Source organism: Dendrobates tinctorius, unplaced genomic scaffold (assembly GCF_039654945.1).
Source record: "Dendrobates tinctorius isolate UK_male_01 unplaced genomic scaffold, ASM3965494v1 ptg000102l, whole genome shotgun sequence".
Lineage (NCBI taxonomy): Eukaryota > Metazoa > Chordata > Amphibia > Anura > Dendrobatidae > Dendrobates > Dendrobates tinctorius.
Window position 1 is genome coordinate 37,422,501 of NW_027361770.1, and position 22,500 is coordinate 37,445,000.

The 22,500-nt window shown below is 43.2% G+C and overlaps 1 protein-coding gene across 1 annotated transcript in view; it reads right to left on the reverse strand.

Moving 5' to 3' along the window:
- Positions 1-22,500, reverse strand: part of NFX1 (nuclear transcription factor, X-box binding 1) — a 142,581-nt gene that overhangs the window by 117,329 nt on the left and 2,752 nt on the right. The window contains exons 2-3 of the mRNA XM_073587844.1: positions 15,190-16,251; positions 587-748 (exon numbers count right to left, since the gene is read on the reverse strand). Of these exons, the coding sequence (XP_073443945.1) occupies positions 587-748; positions 15,190-16,251 (1,224 nt within the window). The remainder of the gene's footprint in view (positions 1-586; positions 749-15,189; positions 16,252-22,500) is intronic.

Sequence of the window (22,500 nt, forward strand, 5' to 3'; positions counted from 1 at the left end):
TAGCAGAAATGCTCATTTGCTGTGAACACAGGTGACTCCTGCAGATCCCGGGTTGTCATGCCAACCCATCGGCAACTCGTAGTCAGGTGACTCGGCGTGTGCATGTTAAATGCCGCTGTCAGATTCTTAGGGGCACAGGACAGCTGATCAGTACAGCTGTCATGTGCCGGAAAAGGTGCGGGCTCATCGCTGGAGCCCGCACTAAACAGGGGGAGGCACCTTATGATGGATACTGCACGTCATTGGGTGATAAGGGGTTAATGATAGCTTTCTCAGACAACACAGGAGAGCTTGGTCGAGCGAGCGCTCCTGTGTATGGAAGAGATGGCTATAGTGATCGGCGGAAGAACCGTTTGGCCAAGAGCTATTTAATGTATATAGATGGCTTTAGTGTAATAAAGTATACAGCACAAAATATCTCCTGTATGGAAACATAAAGTGTCTTCTTTCTATGCAAAGCGAGATACACCAACAGTTTCCTGTCACACTTATTTGTGTGGACAGAGCCTTACTGGTGTGCCTGCCTAAAAATCTGCAAACGCAAACATACCTCCCAAAAAACAAAACACTTCAACACAATACTGACCTTCAGCTTGTGACGCAGGAGACCTGGCCCATTTTTTGATGCAATTAAGGTGGAAAACATGGTAGCAGCTCTGACAGCTCCACACTGGAGCCATAACGCGGACCACCTCACAGCAGACCATGCACTCGTATTTCTCTGCCGTAAGCTGCTCAATCAGAGACCCTGTAAAGAGAAACACAGTATTACAGAAGAATGCTATAGATAATCAAGCAATACATAAAAATGACTTCTAAAAACTAGAGAAGAAAATATCACAAAAAAAGCCTATTACATTAGCACATCCTTAGTTTCATGTAGGGCAGGGTCTACTGTCATTGAAAATGTCAGAGGGTCTTCGATTAGAATTTCTGCATGACCAGTTTTAACATGAATGGAGTTTCACATCTTGGAAGAATAAGTCACAGATGCCTACCATCCCCATTTCCACCTATGGGTACATACGCCCCTCAAATTCATCTATAGTGGCAATGCTTCTTACCCCAGATATATTACTCTAGTTTACGACTGGAGTAAAATTTCTAGCAAGGTATACGGTACGTCAATTATAATATGCACCTAATTTAGTGTGTGCCTCAATCAATTAGGTGCATTTTATTCCTGCATGCTCCTCATTAAGACTGGAGTATGAAACATCAGTCCTAATGATTCAAGGCCCTAATGTCATCAGAATACCTTTTCAAACATTAGATGTATATAAAGACCTTTATCATAAAACATGAAACGCTATTACCTTCCACAGGAGTGGTTGACCAACAAAGACTACTCAAGGAGCAAGAAGTAAACCGACCGCAAGGTCACAAAGGAACTCAAGGTAACTTCCAAGCAACTAAGGACCTCTCTCACACTAATGTTCACGAGTCCACAATTGGGACATTGAAGAACAGTGGTATGCATGGCAGGATAGTAATGAGAATGCCACTGCTCTTCAAACAGAATGTTCCTGAGATCTACAGTTACTATGGGTCACCTGGACAAGCCGGAAGACTACTGGAACAATGTTTTGTGGACAGATGGGACAAAAAAAAAAAAAAAGCGCTTTTTGGATTAAATGAGAAGTAAAAGAGAAAAGAAAAAAAGAAAAAAGAAAAAGAAAGAAAAAAAGAAAAACTCTGCACTAGAGTATAAAAACCTATCATCTGTGAAACAAGGTGGTGGCATCATCGCTTGAGCCTTCTTTGCAGCATCTAGGGCAGGACATCTTGCCATCATTGACAGAACAATGAAATCTGAATTATAAATAGCAAATTTCAAAAGGAAAGTGTCAAGGCATCTATCCAGGAGCTCAATCTCAGAGAACGTGGGTCATGCAGCGAGACAACGACCCAAAACACACACAAGATGTTCTATTAAAGAATGGTTGAAAGGGAATCTGTCATTCGATTCATGCAACCCAAGGGCGGCATGAATCAGCATGGTTGCACGTTGGCGGCCAGGAACATCTTTCTCTGAAAAGCTCCAGTGTTTTGATTTTTTAGAGAAAACAGTTTGAAGAGTCAAGTTGTTCAAGGAGATTGATATGAACCGTATGTACTTAGCTACATCCATACTAGCACATTAGGCACTGATGCATATCAGGTGAGGATAAAGAATTCAAGGTATTAACATTTTAGTAAATATTACATCAATACACACGCTGACCCACAAGTTCAAAACACATTCAAATAGAACCAGGTCATCAGCGTTACGCATATTAAGCTAGAAGGTGCAATGGAGCTGGTATATGGATTTCTCTCGTACATTCAGTGACTAAATCCGCAGCCTGGCTGTTTTAAAATCATCACTAGATGTTTTGGTCTCCGTGCATCGGGATGGGACTGTGGGTAGAGTCTTGGGCTCTGCTACCACCCCTCTCCGCTGCCTTTATTTTTATTCTCAATTAAATTTCACGCCTGCGTCTTCCTTGTCACATGTGGTGCTTGCACAGATTGAACTTGTGGTGGGCTTCAGTAAAATGGCGTCGATAGCGTCATTGAGCAGAGATCTTAATCTGCGCATGCGCCAGCACCATTTTACTGAAGACTGCCGATCTCTGCGTAAGCACCGACCGCACCTAGAACGGCACAGGCTCGAAATTTCAATAAGAGGGTAAAGAAATCAGGGGCAGTGGAGGGGAGGTGGCAGAGCGGATGACTCTACTCACAGCCCACCCCAAAGGTGACGCATGGACACCAAAACTTCTAGTGATGATCTTAAAACAACCAGGTTGCGGATTTCTTCACTGAATGTATGTATTAAATCAGTATACCAGCGCCATTATGGCAATACCTTTAGTTTAATATGCATAACACTGAGGACAAGATCGCTTTAAAATATTTCATATCAAATAGACAATGCATAAAAATAGAAGATGGAGAATTGATCTGAGGACAAGCTACATTTTTCCCCAAAATACTATAATTTGAATTCAACAGTGCAGGTAGACATTCCTATGTCCACTTACTGGAGCAAATAACTAGTTTGCACCGCATTGAGAAGTGATTTAGCGCTAAGTAAACTTACAAGACAGACAGTGGACAGTGAAAGACACTGAAGAGGAGACCATTCTGGAGCCAAACGATGGGAAAGGAAAAACAAGGAAGCGATAAAAGCAAGTGGGGCAGAGCAGTTGAGTCAGGAGTTTAAGAGGAGGGGGGGCTGGCAAGGGACTATGCAGCAATATAGGATTGTAGTTCTAATGATGACTCATGCAGAAAAGATACTTCCGGTTTCTACATAGAGCTTAGAAGGATTTGGCTATCCTATTTTTATAGTCACATGATTTCATAGACATAATGGATAACAGAAGAATTAGCTGATACAAAAGGAAAATGAGCAATTGTAAGTACACATGATTGTAATATAAAGAAAAGAAAACTGATGGGAGGAGGAGCGCGTCTTTAAATAAAAAAACTTTGCTTTAGAATGACCGAGACAAAGTCTTGACCTTAATCTTATAGAAATGTTATGGAAGGACCCAAAGTGTGCAATTCATGGGAAAAACCCCCACCAACATAACAGTTGAAGCGATTTTGTTTTTCTCCTAAGCTGATATACAGGACTAAACAGTTACCAGAAACATTTAGCTACATCGGGGGAAGTCACGCCAGAAACTGGAAGCAAAAGTTCACGCACTTTTGTCACTCACAGACCTGTCATATTCAGTCACTTTCATAATTTTAAAGATGACTTTGTCTAATATTTTTTACTCAGAAGTTTGATTTTTGCTCTCTATATCTAATTGTTTGAAAATACCACTTAATTTTAGGTCAAATTTATGCAGAAATATGGAACATTCCAAAGGGTTCACAAACTTTCAAGAACCAGTGTAAATAACATGCAGCCGAAAATTGCTGTTGGCTTAAAGTGAGCCTCTCTTCGGGTAAGATCGATGCCACTGCACAGGTGACATTTTCGTGAAAGGTTTTATCTTTCTCTTTTTAGCGCCAACAAAATGGCGCTGGTGCATACGCAATAGGGATAGAGTGCACGTCACTCTGTTGTTTTCAAGGTGCACGGAAAGGGATACCACTCCTCAAAACATCCGGCACTCAAAAGAAGTGTATGCAGAAAAAAAATTTTATTTGTACAACTGATTCTCCCAAAATCATGTGACGTTTCGGTCTACAACTCAGACCTTCCTCAGACTGGGAACAAAAGACAAAAAAAAAAAAAAAATAATCACAAAGAATAATTAAAAACAAAAAAAGCCAACAGTATATCAGAGTCAATATTACAAGGGCTGATGAAGGGTGAAGATCATCACAAATATACAAATAAGAAGCATATATAAAAAAAACAAAACACAAGGAATCACTAAAAGGCACAAGTTTCAAACTCCATATATGACAAAATATCTAAAATGTTGATGATAGAACGTTGATAAAATGACATGTTCGGTAGCGTACAAGAAAATTATCAATTTTAATGGAATTACCAGACAAGAGAAAATAAGAGAATAACTGGTACCTAGAGGTATGGAGATATGCATGGAAAATCCATGAAAGGCAGCCACGATAAGTAGCAATATTCTCTGTAGAAATGAATATGAGTATTAATAAAAGAACAAGCAGATTTTCTTGTACGCTCCAGAACATGTCATATTATCAACGTTATATCATCAACATTTTAGATATTTTTGTCATATATGGAGTTTGAAACTTGTGTCTTTTGGCGATTGCTTGCTTTTTTATATATGCTTGTTATATGTATATTTGTGAAGACCTTCACCCTTCATCAGCCCTTGTAATATTGATTCTGATATACTGTTGATTTTTTTTATGTTTTTAATTGTTCTTTGTGATTTTTTTGGCTTTTGTTCCCAGTCTGAGGAAGGTCTGAGTTGTAGACCGAAACATCACGTGATTTTGGGAGAATCAGTTGTACAAATAAAAAAAAATTTCTGCATACATATCTTTTGAGTGCCAGAACTTCATATACTAGGTGCATACGCAGTAGCAGAGATGCTCTTAATTAGACAGAGCATCACTTGCAGAGAGTTGCTACTGCGCATGTGCCGTCTGCATTTTCTTGGAGCAAAAAAAGTTGCCTATAGCAAAATGGCAGCGGCGCATGCGCAGTAGCATCAATCGGTAAGCACCACCATTATGCTGGAGATTGAGAAAAAATGTTCTCAAGGACCACAATATTAACTGCAATATTTAAAATAGGACACAGGTCACGGAATTTTCAGTGATCTGTCATTTAAGCCCACAAGGATGTAGAGGAGGCCAGAGCCATAAATACCCACCCACAGCCCCACCCCAAAGCACAATAATCATTAACTGAAAACTGCAACGATTAAACAACCACAAGACTTACCGTATTTCTTCAACCAACGTATCATTGTAATCAGTATAACGGCACCAACCTGACACTGCCTGCAGTTTACTGAGCACAATCCTACTGACAGGTTCGCTTTAAACTCAGATGTCCAAGGAAGACAACAGCGTTCCAGCTCTCCCATAGCATGAAGGGACACTGACTGCAGAGTTCTCAGAATGTTTAGGTCACACAAAACCTCTCAGGAGGACACACTGAGTCAGGCTACAGCTATGACCTTCTCTGTGAAAGTTTGCTTTTTTCTGAAGGTATTCACTATAAAGAATAAATCCAGTGAAAGATTCTCTGGAAAAGGAATTATCCAAGTAGCAATCAACCTCTGTAACCTAACGTATATTAGCATCTACACTGCAGTGTAGACATTACCACATTGCATAATTTGTCATCCTCTAAGCTATACAAATGCGGGGCACTACATGGGGCGCATTATACTGTGGGGCGCTACATGGGGTGCATTATACTGTGGGGCGCTACATGGGGCGCATTATACTGTGGGGCGCTACATGGGGTGCATTATACTGTGAGGCGCTACATGGGGCGCATTATACTGTGGGGCGCTACATGGGGCGCATTATACTGTGGGGCGCTACATGGGGCGCATTATACTGTGGGGCGCTACATGGGGCGCATTATACTGTGGGGCGCTACATGGGGCGCATTATACTGTGGGGCGCATTATACTGTGGGGCGCTACATGGGGCGCATTATACTGTGAAGCGCTACATGGGGCGCATTATACTGTGAAGCGCTACATGGGGCGCATTATACTGTGAAGCGCTACATGGGGCGCATTATACTGTGAAGCGCTACATGGGGCGCATTATACTGTGGGGCGCTACATGGGGCGCATTATACTGTGGGGCGCTACATGGGGCAACATTATACTGTGAAACATTACATGGGACACAGACTGTGGGGCACACTTTATACCGTGGGGCACATTATACCATGGGGCACTACATGAGGCACATTATACTGTGAAGCGCTACATGGAGCGCATTATACTGTGAAGCGCTACATGCGGCGCATTATACTGTGAAGCGCTACATGCGGCGCATTATACTGTGAAGCTCTACATGCTGCGCATTATACTGTGAAGCGCTACATGCGGCGCATTATACTGTGAAGCGCTACATGCGGCGCATTATACTGTGAAGCGCTACATGCGGCGCATTATACTGTGAAGCGCAACATGGGGCACATTATACTGTGGGGCACTACATGGGGCACATTATACTGTGGGGCACATTATACTGTGGGGCACTACATGGGGCACATTATACTGTGGGGCACATTATACTGTGGGGCACTACATGGGGCACATTATACTGTGGGGCACTACATGGGGCACTACATGGGGCACATTATACGGTGGGGCACTACATGGGGCACATTATACGGTGGGGCACTACATGGGGCACACTATACTGTGAAGCACTACATGGGACACATACTGTGGGGCACATTATACTGTGTTCCAAATTATTATGCAAAAAATATTTCCTCATATTTTCTCTAAATTACCTATATGAATTGCAGTCATTGTTATTTTCCAGTCATCTACTATTCTAGTATAATTGCAATGTTTTTGAACAAACTGCCTATGAAAACAGTATATTTTTAAAAATAAGAAACACTGAAAATGCATGTTCCAAATTATTATGCGCAGCAGAGTTTTCAAACTTTTTATTGGTCAGTTGAGAAATTATAAGCATTATCAGCTTATTACAAAATGAAATCAAACAGTTTTCAAGTCAAAACTTTATTCTAGGTGATGTTACATTTGCAAATAGGACCCCTTGTTGGAAAGAAGCTTCTGAACTCTCTCGTCCATTGAATTTGTCAGTTTTTGGATGGTTTGTGCTTCACTTGTTTTGCATGTGGACAGAATACCCTCCCAGAGCTGTTGCTTAGATGTGAACGGCCTCCCGACATCATAGACACTCCTTTTGATGATGCTCCAGAGGTTCTCAATGGGGTTGAGGTCAGGGGAAGATGGTGGCCACACCATAAGTTTGTCCTCTTTTATGCCCATAGCAGCCAGAGATGCAGATGTGTTATTTGCAGCATGAGACGGTGCATTATCATGCATGAAAATGATCTTGCTGCGGAAAGCACGGTTCTTCCTCTTGAACCCTGGCAGGAAGTGCTGTTTTAGAAACTCCACATATAGATTATGGAGTTCATCTTTACCCCTTCAGGGATCCTAAAGGGGCCGACAATCTCTCTCCCCATGATTCCAGCCCAAAACATTACTCCACCTCCTCCTTGTTGGCGCCTTAGCCGTGTTTTCATGGGGTGTCCATCAACCAACCATCCTCCACTCCATCCATCTGGACCATCGAGCGTTGCACTGCACTCATCGGTGAACAAAACAGTTTGGAAGTCAGTCTTCATGTATTGTTTGGCCCACTGGAGCCGTTTCTGCTTGTGTGCAGTGGATAGAGGTGGCAGACAGGATGGCTTACGCACAGCTGCAAACCTCTGAAGGACCCTGCATCTTGTTCGGGGGACGTTGGAGGCACCAGCAGCTTCAAAAACTTGTCTGCTGCTATGACAAGGCATTTTTGCAGCTGCTCTTTTAACCTGACGCAATCGCCTGTTGGAAAGAGTCCTCAATTTTTCCTTATCAGCATGCACACGTGTGTGCTGGGAATCAGCTACATACTTCTTATGCGATGATCACGATGAAGTGTCTTGGCAATGTTGATTGTAGTCATGCCTTGACCTAAATACTCCACAATTTGTTGCTTCTCAGCAGCCGACACATCCTTTTTCTTTCCCATTTGGCAAAAAATGTAGGCTGCTTAATAATGTGGAACAGCCTTCTTAAGTAGTCTTGCCTTTATTTGGACACACCTGCCAAACTAATTTGCACAGGTATCTGCAATTGCTTTCAGTGATATAAAGAGCCCTGACACACATCACCATCAATGAGTTTAAGTGACAAACAAAAAAATTCTAACCTTATCACTCCTAAACTCTGTTTGCATAATAATTTGGAACACAGTGTATACTGTGGGGCACTACATGGGGCACATTATACTGTGGGGCACATTATACTGTGGGGCACATTATACTGTGGGGCACATTATACTGTGGGGCACTATGTGGGGCACATTATACTGTGGGGCACTATGTGGGGCACATTATACTGTGGGGCACTATATGGGGCACATTATACTGTGGGGCACTATATGGGGCACATTATACTGTGGGGCACTATATGGGGCACATTATACTGTGGGGCACTATATGGGGCACATTATACTGTGGGGCACTATATGGGGCACATTATACTGTGGGGCACTATATGGGGAACATTATAAGAGTTCATTATACTGTGGAGGACTACTGTATATTGAGCTATTATACTGTGGTAAACTATATTGGGTCATAGTACTGTGGAGCACTAAATTGGGCCATTATACTGTGGGACACTATATGGCGCCATTATATGCCTGATAGACACCTCTCCTTTACTAATCACAGGGCATGAAGACAGCTGTGTTTTTAGACATCACAGCTGACATCAACTCCAAAATATTACCATGATTTCCACTGCACCAGGGCAATTGGGAAGAGCCAGGCAAAGCGCCAGAAGTGGCGCAGCTAATGTATTTTTAGGATGGAAAGGGAACAATACGAGAGACCTTCACAGCCTGATAATACAAAGCCCACAGCTGTCTGCTTTACCTTACCTGGTTACCAAAAATAGGGGGAGGGGGGCACCACATTGGCTTTTTATTTATTAAGGTAAACATCCTTTAGTGCCACATGAAAGGCACTAAAGGGTACAAGTTTATTATATGTAGGGGGTTGTAAAATTATATAACTACAGGACGTTTATTCTATTTAGTTATCTATTACACCCTTGCTCCCATAGAAGTGAACAGCGCAGGGTTACATATTTCTAAGGGAGCAGTGGTGTAATGTGTGACACCGCTCCATTCAATTTCATGGGAGTAGTGGTATAATATGTGACACCACTCTATCCACTTCTATAAGAGCAGTCGTGCAATGCTTGACCCCGCTCTGTCTACTTCTATGGGAGTAGTAATATAGTGGACAGACTGGGTCACACATTACACTACTACTCCCGTAAAAGTGGACAGAAAAGGATCATATTTCTAAGGAAGCAATGGTGTAAAGTTTGACACCTCTCCGTCCACTTCTATGTGATCAGTACGTTTCTGGTGACCCCACTCCGTCCACTATATTACTACTCCCATAGATGTAGACGGAACGTGGTCACGCTAATGCAAGTGGGAGTAGTAATATAGTGGACGAAGTGGGGTCACCAGAAACGTAGCGGGGGTTTTGGTTCCCTACAGGCCTCCATACAGGCTAATGCACTCCATATAGGCTAATGCGTGACCACGTTCCATCTACATCTATGGGAGTAGTAATAAAGTGGACGGAGTGGGGGTCACCAGAAACGTAGCGGGGGTTTTGGTTCCCTACAGGCCTCCATACAGGCTAATGCACTCCCCACAGGCCTCCATACAGTATAACGCACTTAGCCCTGTATCTAATCTCAGAATATGTTACTATATGTGTATCTAATTGTGCATGTGATACACACCACATATCTTATTCCAGCTTATGATACAGCAAGCAGCACTAACAGAATCGGTGCTGCCGTCCATCTTTGACACTGTACTTGTCAGTCACCAATAAAATGGCTCCTCACTCTGATCCTAAGCTTCATTTTTTCAAATAATAATAATAATAATAATAATAATAATAATAATAATAATAATAATAATAATAATATGGCGCCCAACATATTCTGCAGCGCTTTACAGTTTGCACACATTATCATCCATGTCCCCATTGGGGCTCACAATCTAAATTCTTTATCAGTATGTCTTTGGAATGTGGGAGGAAACCGGAGTACCCGGAGGTAACCCACGCAAACACGGGGAGAACATACAAACTCCTTGCAGATGTTGTCCTTGGTGGGATTTGAACCCAGGACCCCAGTGCTGCAAGGTTGCAGTGCTACCCACTGAGCCACTGTGCTGCCCATATCTTTCCTATCTCTTTACAAACACCCAGAAGGAGAGGGGACAGGTGACACCACACACATGATCAGACCACACCCACATTTACTGCAGTCGTAATGTGACCTAGCTGTACACTAGGTTTTCATGGCAAGTTTCAGTAGCTGCTCCCCCTAGTGTTTAAATAGTGGAAATACCAAATATTTTTAAATTATTTTTCAGATTTTACTTCATTAAACACAAATCATATATTTTTTAGAAAATTAAAACATTGTAACAGTCACTTGTTGATTTTCTTATGGCAACTTTCCTTTAATGAGCCTTGCAATATGACTTAGGACAAAGGCCAAATCAGAAGCTCAATTTGCCGACATGGGGTTTTGGGGTATTGCCCCTCGTCCATGCAAAGTATGAGATCTCATCTGGCTAGATGATAGACCCCTGTCCAAAGCCTAAGAGGTAAAGTTTCTCCTTGTGGAGAGTGACATGACAGCTCCGACTAGAAACACCATATCTGCATATTGAGGCTTTTATCCTAAGTCACTTGCAAGGCTCGTTAAAGGGTGGATAGAAGCAGCGACCTTTCAAGTCCCTAACAGGTGGCGCTCTAGGGTTCTAGTCCTCTCTGAAGAGGTAATCTGCATATGTAATTCCCCAGAGGAGCATTGCAGCCTCCTTACATTGGCTGGTATGTCACTCTCCACAAGGAGAACCCTTACGCTGACATCTACACCTAGAAGCTTCATGCATAGTGCAGAGGTCCTAGCCACAAGCACTTGTGATGATGACTGCACACTGTGGAGCATGACGTGCCTGGCATCTCTTCAACGTGCCGCTGATTGGGCAGATTTCTGGAATGGTCTACCCGCCCTGTGCGAAGTACACACGCTTACCATGCAGGTCTTGGCAAACCTTAGGAACAAGAAGTGTAATTACAAGAGATGTCACTGCTTGTCGGCAATGAATCACTGGTCGCCATATTAACAAAAGCATTCTGCCTGCCACATCCGACAATCTTCTCGCACAGGCTACCTCACCAGTGGGTCTAAACTAGGAGATCTAGCATATCTCCTCATGAGGAAGCTAAAGGGAATAGGTCACCAGGTTTCATTTGAGAGCAGTATAACATAAGAGACCCCGATTCCAGCAATGTATCATTTACTGGGTTACTTGCTGTAGTTTTGATAAAATGACTTTCATCTTCTGGAAATCACTGGAGGACTAGTAAACCTGCTACCATGTAGTCCTCCATATACATGTGCGCTGCACAACCTCATCCCCACCACTGATTGGCAGATTGCTGCCTATGCACAGTGTACACTGAAAGCTGCCAATCAGTGGTGTGGAGTTATAAAGAGCTCAGCATTCAGAGAACTTGTAGATCTGTAGCTGATAAAACAGTGATTTTATCTCAACTGCTTGAAGCAGCCCAGTAAGTGACATCACTGGAATCAGGGTCTCTGCCCCTACATCATGCTGCCCTCAGATGGGGTAGCACAAACCTGGTGACAGATTCCCTTTAAAAATGTGACTGGCAACAGATTCACATCAGAAGGCTAATTACTAATTCATTAACCGCGAAGGAAACAGGCAGTCAGTAGCGAAAACACAGCAAGTCGTTTCTCTTCCCGCCTCCAGGAGGAGGATCAGTATTACTAACACAGAGCGTCTGGGGATCTCCCCCATTTCCATAAGTCCTAACCGCAGTGAATAGTCTGTGTGCTGCGACCCGCTCACCTCGACAATGCCATGATGTGACAGACAGCGGCATATTCTGCCAATACATCGAGAATGCTCTCTATTGTATGTACAGATCTCCAGGTTCATATATCTATTCATGCAATAGGCATCCCGTTATCAGGAAAGTATTCTATTCCTAAGCTGATTGAAAGCAGATTCATTCTTTATTTAATGGCCATTTATAGACTTTGATACACTGCTCACTTTACACCACTATGCCAGCTTGGTTTGATCTGCACGGATCACAGGAGATGAGAGCGAATGAGGGATTACCACATTATTATACATGTCTTGTAAAATTCCTCTGCTAAAATCGAGAGAAATAGTCACTCACGATGAAAGAAAGGCGCTGGGGTAACCATCTGGAAAAATGGCGGCACTGAGGCCGTCGGTGGGAACGTTGACATAGTGAGGCGAGCTCTCGCTGGCATTCCAGGTTTCGCTCTCTATTAAATAAACTTTTATTTTATTCTTTCCACTTGTTTGGAGAGATTAAACACCGACAGCTACAACTAGTACAGTAAGAGCAGCCTGCTCGATGTAGCAGTGCTGAATTTGTCACTGAATTTTTTTTATTAAAATGTCCAGAATGAGATTTTTATTCCACGGCACCATCTCATCTAATTGAATGGGTAAATTGCATGTAAAAAAAAAATCTTATTACAAATTCTATGCTTTCTCATGCTCTTTGCTTAGGTGGCTGGTAACCTTGGCAATGAGATGTACATAATAGAATTAAAAATCCCTCTATTCTTTGAAATGGAGAGGACATTTAAAGGGAATCAGTCACCCCTTTTTTCGACTATCAGCTGCCCGCACTGACATCAGGGGCTTATCTACAGCATTCTGTAATGCTGTAGATAAGCCCCCGATGAGACCTGAAAGAGAAGAAAAAGGAGTTATATTATACTCACCGAGGGGCGTTCTGGGTCCGGTTTTGGTCTGAACGGTGTTGTGGTCTGGCACCTCCCATCTTCTAACGTGACGTCCTCTTTGCTGCCTGTCGTGGCTCCGGCGCAGGCGTACTGCTCTGTCCTGTCGAGAGCAGAGTCCTGCAGTGCACAGGCGCCGGGAGAGGTCAGACAGGTCCGACACCTGCGCACTGCAGTTTTCTGCTCTGCCTTCAACAGGACAGAGCAGTGTGCCTGCGCAGGAGCCACGATAGGCAGCAAAGAAGAGGACGTCACCGTTATAAGATGGGAGGCGCCGGACCGCAACACCCATCGGACTAAGACCGGACCCGGACTGCCCCTGGGTGAGTATAACTAATTTTTCTTATCCTTCAGGTTACATCGGAGGATGGCGGCTTATCTACAGCATTACAGAATGCTGTAGATAAGCCCCTGATAGCGATGCCAGCAGCTCATACTCGAAAAATGAGGTGACAGATTCCCTTTAATAAGAGATAAATTATAAAGCTGCTTCCTTTTAGAAGCACTTTGCAATATTCCCCACTTATGAAGCAGACTATGTGGTTAACCTTTCGTGAACAATCTAATACTGGGCAGCTGAATGTTTCCAGCAGCAACAAAGCTTTTTTTTTTCTTTTAACTGCTTTCTTCCTGCTGTAAGAGACCACTTTTACAGGTCTGCTGACCACCTACAATCAGCAAATTGCTTGTGCAGCAGCATTGGAATTAAATGATAGCGCAAGCGGAGTTCAGTCCAAGAAATGCATTGTGTAGGCTTAATAACTGCTTACCGAAAGCAAGGAGCGCAGAATGGTGTGAATACAGGCAAAGTAAAGCTTAACACAATGCTATCCATCTATGTACAAACGCTAAGTAAAAAGAAATGACTAATAAAAAAAAAAGCATCAAATTCAAGATAAATGGAAAACATGTACGTTAAAGAAATACAAAGCTCAACCTGATCAAGGGGTTGCTTCCTGCCAGGCCATCCCGGTAATGAAATACCTGGAAACCCTAGGAAGCCGTTCGATTACTTACTATGGGCACGTGGGTAGTTATGCCTTACACCAAAAGGCACAGGTAGCGCCACAATCAGGACACAAGGAACGTTTTCTACACAACTAATTACATTCCATCTTGAGGTAGCTTTTCCGCCTACTCACTGTATACTGCCAAGAACTAAAGCAGAGACCAACACTATAAAGTGAACCCTGCAAGTGGGAGAAACTGAAACCTTTACAGATATTGCTGATAAGGCAACAGCCAAATATATTATCCTGTTCCGGATCAACTCATTTTCTCCCCATTACTGACCAGACAAACTTTAGGGGTTTTTCATACATGCGATTTTATCGACTCCCAGTCTCACTCTTGCTTGTGCAGTGCTGTGTACAAATTGATCAGGAAGGCAGAGACGGTACTAAACATCGCAGTCTTCTTTATGGAGACTCCGGCTGGCTTCCTGCTCCAGCACGAATTTGAACAAGGAGATTAGGCCAGGTTCATACTGCATTAAACCAGCCTGTTCAACGCATAGCTTTGACGGGCTGCGTTAACTCTAAAGCATAACGCGATCGCGTTATCCTATACCGCTAGCGCAGATGCTTCATATGCGCTAGCGGTGATTGAATCTCGGACGCTGCAGCCTGCGTCCAAGGGTCTTTCACAGAATGACGGCACATCGCTAGCGCATGCCGATTATGGCATGCGTTGGCGATGCGCCCGATAATGGGGGTTAATGGCAGCGTTAACGGATTGCGTTATACCGAGTTATGCCGCGGTGTAACGCAATCCGTTAAACGGACTGCCATAACGTAGTGTGACCCCAGCCTTCCTCTGCATTGACATTTTATAACATCAGTGCAGAGTAAAGTGAGGACCGTTTGGATGCTTTTAGTCTATGGGCAGCCAAGAACTAGTTAATAGGAGGTGACTATTATTGCCAGGGCTCACTCTGGATTCAAGATCACATTTAACACTCAGCATGCATAAGTTCAACCAGTTCGTTTCTGCTCAGCAAGGAATAATACAAAAACATTTCTTACAAAAATTTTCACTTTTACAAAGAAAACCAAGCCACCAGGCATTTAAGTGGAATATTGGACGTTTTACTTATAGACTAGTTTACCTGTATGCGTTTCCTTGCTCTTTGGTAGATCATGTTTCTTCCACTGTCTACTAAACCCAGGCTGCACAGATGACTTAGAAGCACGCTCTTGAGATGGATGCTTCCTTCCTGCTGGTTTGTCACCATCAGTCACCCAGTGATGTCCACGAGACTTTGGCTCCTGGTATGTACTAGAAGAATGAGGTTCTTTTCCCCGGTCAGTCTTCTTTTCCTTTGCTGTAAATGTTGCTGGCTGGCTTTTGTCATGTCGTGACAACTTGTTGCTTTGCGCTTCGCTACGCTTAAATGTCTGCACATCATCCTGAGGCTTTTTCCAATCTAGCGGCTCTCGTGAGGGTCTATTACCAGACAATGAAAGCTTCGGCTTGTCTTCGGTTCCTCTATCACATCGATCAAGTCTAGTTTTAAAATGGTCCTCCTTAGGTGTCCCTGATTTCCCAAAATCTCGAGGTGGAATGTTTTCAAACAACTCATCAGTTTTTTGCTTTGGAGCTACCCGTTTCTCCTTGTCATATGAATATCTCACTCTGTCACGAGGTCCTCTGAGAGAACCCCCAGACACATGAGTTAATCTCTTTGGCTTGGCACCTCGACTGTCAGCATTGCCAACTTCTTTCTCACTTTCTGATGAGCCTTGATCAGCCGGATCTCTTGTCCTAACACGCCAGTCACCAAGTGGTGTGATCCCAACAAACGAGGACCTTGTTGATGTATCAGAAAGCACCTGCCTGGAACTCCTATTGTGAGATCTCTCACTTCTAGATCTATGCCACCTTTGATTCTGAAAGCTGTGATTCTTTACGGGTTTGTTGGTGACTTCAGGTGATCCCTGCTGGCCTCTCGCATTACTTGTGGCAGAGGTGTTGTAGGAGTGCACTTTCTGAGTGGGGCTCTCATGATTGCTCTCCCTTTGTGTCGGATGCTGATGGGACGGAGGCAAGTTACAATTTCTGGACCAATTCCTATTGCTTTCTGTTCTCCCATGATTTCGCCAGCTTGTGTGATGACTTAAGTGCTCTCTCGGGACAAAGTCGGCAGCCTCAGGGTTATACTTTGTTAGCCCTAAAACAAAGGACAAACATGTGAGTACAATGGCGATACATTACAAAAAGCTAGGCATTCATTAGAGAACGGCATTCGCCTCTAAACAAAACTTTTGCGTACTGAAACGTGACTCTCCCCATATGGCTCCTTTGCAATCCTAATTCAGAATGTGATTCAATGATATGTTTAAAAGAGAAGCCAACTAAATAAATGTGAAACACTCCAAAAGAAAGGTGATCAAGAATTACTCTCATAGACTAGACAACATAAACATAGTATTTCCAGCATTAAAGGCATTGAGAAAATAAATGTACAGTGCCTACAAGTAGTATTCAACCCCCTGCAGATTTAGCAGGTTTGATAAGATGCAAATAAGTTAGAGCCTTCAAACTTCACACAAGAGCAGGATTTATTAACAGATGCATAAATCTTACAAACCAAAAAGTTTTGTTGCTCAGTTAAATTTTAATAAATTTTAAACATAAAAGTGTGGGTCAATTATTATTCAACCCCTAGGTTTAATATTTTGTGGAATAACCCTTGTTTGCAATTACAGCTAATAATTGTCTTTTATAAGACCTGATCAGGCCGGCACAGGTCTCTGGAGTTATCTTGGCCCACTCCTCCATGCAGATCTTCTCCAAGTTATCTAGGTTCTTTGGGTGTCTCATGTGGACTTTAATCTTGAGCTCCTTCCACAAGTTTTCAATTGGGTTAAGGTCAGGAGACTGACTAGGCCACTCCAACACCTTGATTTTTTCCCTCTTGAACCAGGCCTTGGTTTTCTTGGCTGTGTGCTTTGGGTCGTTGTCTTGTTGGAAGATGAAATGACGACCCATCTTAAGATCCTTGATGGAGGAGCGGAGGTTCTTGGCCAAAATCTCCAGGTAGGCCGTGCTATCCATCTTCCCATGGATGCGGACCAGATGGCCAGGCCCCTTGGCTGAGAAACAGCCCCACAGCATGATGCTGCCACCACCATGCTTGACTGTAGGGATGGTATTCTTGGGGTCGTATGCAGTGCCATCCAGTCTCCAAACGTCACGTGTGTGGTTGGCACCAAAGATCTCGATCTTGGTCTCATCAGACCAGAGAACCTTGAACCAGTCTGTCTCAGAGTCCTCCAAGTGATCATGAGCAAACTGTAGACGAGCCTTGACATGACGCTTTGAAAGTAAAGGTACCTTACGGGCTCGTCTGGAACGGAGACCATTGCGGTGGAGTACGTAACTTATGGTATTGACTGAAACCAATGTCCCCACTGCCATGAGATCTTCCCGGAGCTCCTTCCTTGTTGTCCTTGGGTTAGCCTTGACTCTTCGGACAAGCCTGGCCTCGGCACGGGAGGAAACTTTCAAAGGCTGTCCAGGCCGTGGAAGGCTAACAGTAGTTCCATAAGCCTTCCACTTCCGGATGATGCTCCCAACAGTGGAGACAGGTAGGCCCAACTCCTTGGAAAGGGTTTGTACCCCTTGCCAGCCTTGTGACCCTCCACGATCTTGTCTCTGATGGCCTTGGAATGCTCCTTTGTCTTTCCCATGTTGACCATGTATGAGTGCTGTTCACAAGTTTGGGGAGGGTCTTAAATAGTCAGAAAAGGCTGGAAAAAGAGATAATTAATCCAAACATGTGAAGCTCATTGTTCTTTGTGCCTGAAATACTTCTTTAGGCTGTGTGCACACGCTGCGGAAAAGGTGCGGATTCATCCGCGCGGATTTTGTACAATCCGCAGGTGAAACCGCAGGTCAAAAGACCTGCGGTTTTACCTGCGGATTGCTCTGCGGTTTTGCCCTGCGGTTTTTCATCTCCTCAATGGAGGAGATGGCAAACCGCAGGAGAATCCGCAGAAAGAATTGACATGTCAATTCTTTCTGCGGATTGAAAACCGCAGATAATCCGCGCGGAAAATTCCGCACCGTCTGCACTGCGGTTTTTGATTCCCATAGGGAATCATTGTACTGTACACCGCAGCAGAAACTGCTGCGGGTCCGCAGCGGCCAAAACCGCTGCGGAACCGCAGCAAAATCCGCAGCGTGTGCACACAGCCTAATACTTTAGGGGAACCAAACAGAATTCTGGTGGTTTGAGGGGTTGAATAATAAATGACCCTCTGAATAAACTTTTCACAATTTAAAAAAAAATTAAACAAAGAAATAACATTCTTTTTTGCTGCAGTGCATTTCACACTTCCAGGCTGATCTACAGTCCAAATGTCACCATGCCAAGTTAATTCCGAATGTGTAAACCTGCTAAATCTGCAGGGGGTTGAATACTACTTGTAGGCACTGTATTTAGAATGCAACAGATATGGATTGTGAAAGTAGTGACAAAAAATCTGTTTACTTCACATTTTGGTCCACTATGGCAAATGCAACCCAAAAATAATTAGTTTCTCTTCTTTTTCCTTTGAGACTTAGGAGACCAAAATTCTACTGCAAAACATTAAAGTTGCTGTCTAGGCATCTAATATTGATAACTGATCCTTAGGATATGTCATCAATATCAAACCAATTGGATGTCCAACACTTGGCACCATCACCAGTCAGCTGTTATTAGCTCCGGCGGGGACTAGATGTGAAAAAACGGCAAGAGAAACCGCTCACCTGGGCTCTTTAGAAGCGCCGAATCCAAGGCACCACTTGTAGGATAAACAGCCTAGGAAAATCCAGCTTCATAACATTCCAAGTTCCTTCAAAAAGCATTTTTATTCTGAAACAATTGATTCATGGTGTTACAGAGACAGCGACACATTTCAAATGCACAACTCGTTCTTTGTCATATGTGTATGTTCGAAACGCGTTGCTGTTTCCGTAACACCATTGAGCCATTTTTTTTTTTAGTATAAAAATACTTTTTGAAGAAACGTGGAATTTTAGGAAGCTGGATTTTCTTACTCCGGTGACCAGATGTACACATTGAACAGAACAGCTCCCACCCCAACAATAGATCATCAATATTGGTTGCACGGATCTCCCTTTTATAGTATAATATACTGTAAACCACGCACTTTTTACAGCCGATTGTCGCTGTGTTTTTACAGGACACCAATCGTGATTTTAATGCTTTAAAAATCAACACACATTTTTACATCAAATTACCAGCATTGTGTGCTGCCATTTTAGCAATGTGGTTCTAAGGCTGTATTGACACAAAGCATTTTTTTTCCGCGCAGATTTACCAAAAAATCCGCTCAAAAAATGCCGAAAAGAAGCTTCCCATTCATTTTAATGCATTTTGCACTTTTTGTGCATATTGATGCGTTTTTTTACAGCGAAAAAAAAAAACACTTCGTGGTAAAAAACGCAGCATGCGCATTAATTTCGCGGTAAATGCCGCATTTCTGGCTATTTTCTGTGTGTCTGGGGACTCTCCGGAAAAAATCGTGGCAAAAACGCATGGAAAAAATTGCGCGTTTTCTGGGAAGGAGTCTGGTTTTCATGCAGAAATGTTCTGCATATGTGTGCACATAGCCTTACAGAAAAAAAATATATAATTATATCCATGTTCACAAGTTGCGTTATTAGGCTATGTGCACACGGTGCGGATTCTGCTGTGGAATTTTCCGCGCAGATTTTGCTAAATCTGTAGGTAAAATGACCTGCGTTTTACCTGCAGTTTTAGTGCAGATTTATCGCAGATATAATGCAGTTTTTGTGCGGATTTCCCCTGCAGTTTCCACCTGCAGATTTCTATAATGGAGCAGGTGGAAAACTGCAGCAAAACCGCACAAAAGAAGCGACATGCTGCTTCTTCTATTCTGCACCAAATCTGCGCAGAAAAATCTGCAGCATGTGCACAGCCTTTTTTGTTTTACATAGCCTTAAATGGTACTGTACATCACGTGCAGTTCTGCAGGGCCAAATCTGCTGCAGAACTGCACAGAATCTGCACTGTGTGCACAGGGCCTAACTGTTTTTTTTCCTCCGCAACCAAAACCTAATCTTTTGGGAGTAAAAAAAAAAAAAACTGCAGCCAAAACTTTTATTTTCAGCTCAAACCAGCTGTATGAAACATCGAAAAGAGGTTTTCCTATGATTAGGAGCCATTATAGAATAGCTCAGTGATACAGCTCTGGTACCTAAGAAATGAAAACATTTTTTCTGATGCTGGTATAGGCATAGCTAATAAGTTTTGGATACAATCACAAATCTGAACTTTGTTTTTTTCCTTACTGCCATAAGCTTAAGGGATCCTGGCAGCGGACACATGCTGCCCGACCAGCGGGCATTAGCCATTCTTGTTTCAGTTTCCGTCACTTTCAGGATTTCTGGTAGCAACCAGTGAAATAAAATACCAGCTTATGTCCAGAGACTGGGATTCCTGCTGAATATTCCCGGGGGGTTGCCACAATATTTCAGTGGAAACTATCCTGAAGTGAAGAATGGAGATACGGCTGCAGTGTTTAAAGGGGACCTGATGGCAGCTCCACGCCGTCTGAACCAGGGACCCTTTTATTCTTTTGTGGTATTATGGCTTTTTTTGCATCAAATTCTTCAAAATGGCACAAACAGTTCTCAAATTTGGTGCAAAATAAAAAAAAAAAGCTCAGTATTTTGGTCTCTAACTGTTTCATTCTGCAGCTTCATCTAAAAAAGATAAATTATTTAAAAGTCACAACTGTAGGCAGTGACTGGACTGAGACGTACCCAAAGAATAAGACATTTGAAAAAGTCACGATTCGTGAATCTGTCTTAAAACGTCTGGATAATCAAAAATGCAGAAGAAATCAATCAAAAAGAAAGAACTTTAAAATGTTGCAATAATACTGAAACCGCTAATGTAGAGCAAATGATAGGGGTCTCGGATTACAAGTCTGTGCTGGGTCACACTATGTTTGTGGATATGGAGAGACCCAGCAGGGACCTGCCACGGACTAGTGCCCCGGGACGTATAATCAACGGCCGCCTTCTAAAATTTTGTTTTTCTGAAAATCTGCAGCCTTAGGCCTTTCATATCAGTTGCTATCCGCCAAAATGGCGGAAACAGATTGGTCGGCGGACTGATAGCAACGCGTGCGTGGCAGCGGACCGTTGTTTAGACGGATCCAGCGACGGCTGAATGTTAAAGTAACCGGGAGAGAGGGAGGGAGAGAGAGGGAGAGATTTTTTCAGCCGCCAGAACTGGATTTAGGGTTACATTTCCGGCAAAGTCAATTCTTCCGGGCATGCGCAGTGTACAAATGCGGATCCGGCCAGCAAAAAAAAACGTTTCATTGTCCGTCCTGTCATGTCAGCGGACGCCAAAATTTTGGCGGATCCGTAAAAAAAACGGATGACCATCCGTCAAGACCCGCCAATAATGCAAGTCAAAGGGAAAAAAAACGGATCCGCCAAAAAAAGAGCGGATTTTGACTGATGGAGACAAACGGATGTGGGAAAGAGGCCTTAGTGTAAAATACACACTGCTGGAATAACAGCCCGGTTCTGATTCATGAGGCCCGTGGTTCTGGCAGCATCAATCATGTCCGGTTCATTTTAAATGACAGAGCATTGCTTCTACCAAGGCTGAATAAAGGTCCCCATACATATTACCGTAGGCCAGAGGCATATGTAGCGTTTATTGGAGGCACCCTACATCTAAATGTAGTAGGAGAAATCTAGCTCAACGTTATAACAACTTCAGCTTTATTTGTATATGATTAAAACATCTCCACACGCATCATTAGTACATAGATAAGAACATCAAAGTGTTTCTGGTGCACCCTGCCTAATTACTAGATGATGCCAGGAAATGGGGTCTGTGGAAATTGAGGTGTCTGGATGGGACCGGTCGATCATGCATGCATCTGGCTGCTACGTGTAGACGCATCATTGGCACTGATCACCTCCTTAAATATGATATGTATTGGACAAACCCTTTAACTGTGAGCTTGCTAGAAAGCATCAGTGTAGGCAGAAGGAAACCCCTTGTTATCAGAACCTGCCTTACATCCAAACTGCAATGGGAGGAGGAGAAGGAGGATGCTCCAGAGCACCGAGGAGGAGAATTTAAGGGGAAGCAGGCAGTAAATTCATGTGACACATTGCTCAGTTCAACTATGATAATGAACTACAGTTATGACCCTGTGAGCCACACTACTTGGAAAGACCATACAAATGAGCACTAAATAACAGGAGCATCTCTCTACGTGGAAGGTGGAGGACTCAGGAGCAGCAGGAAGAAAATAAGAGCAAAAATTGGCCACCTTTGACTCGGGGACAGGTCCTCTTTTAATGGAAATGTTCCAGGACTTCAGAGAATGACTGGAGATTTCATGCTGGCCAAGAT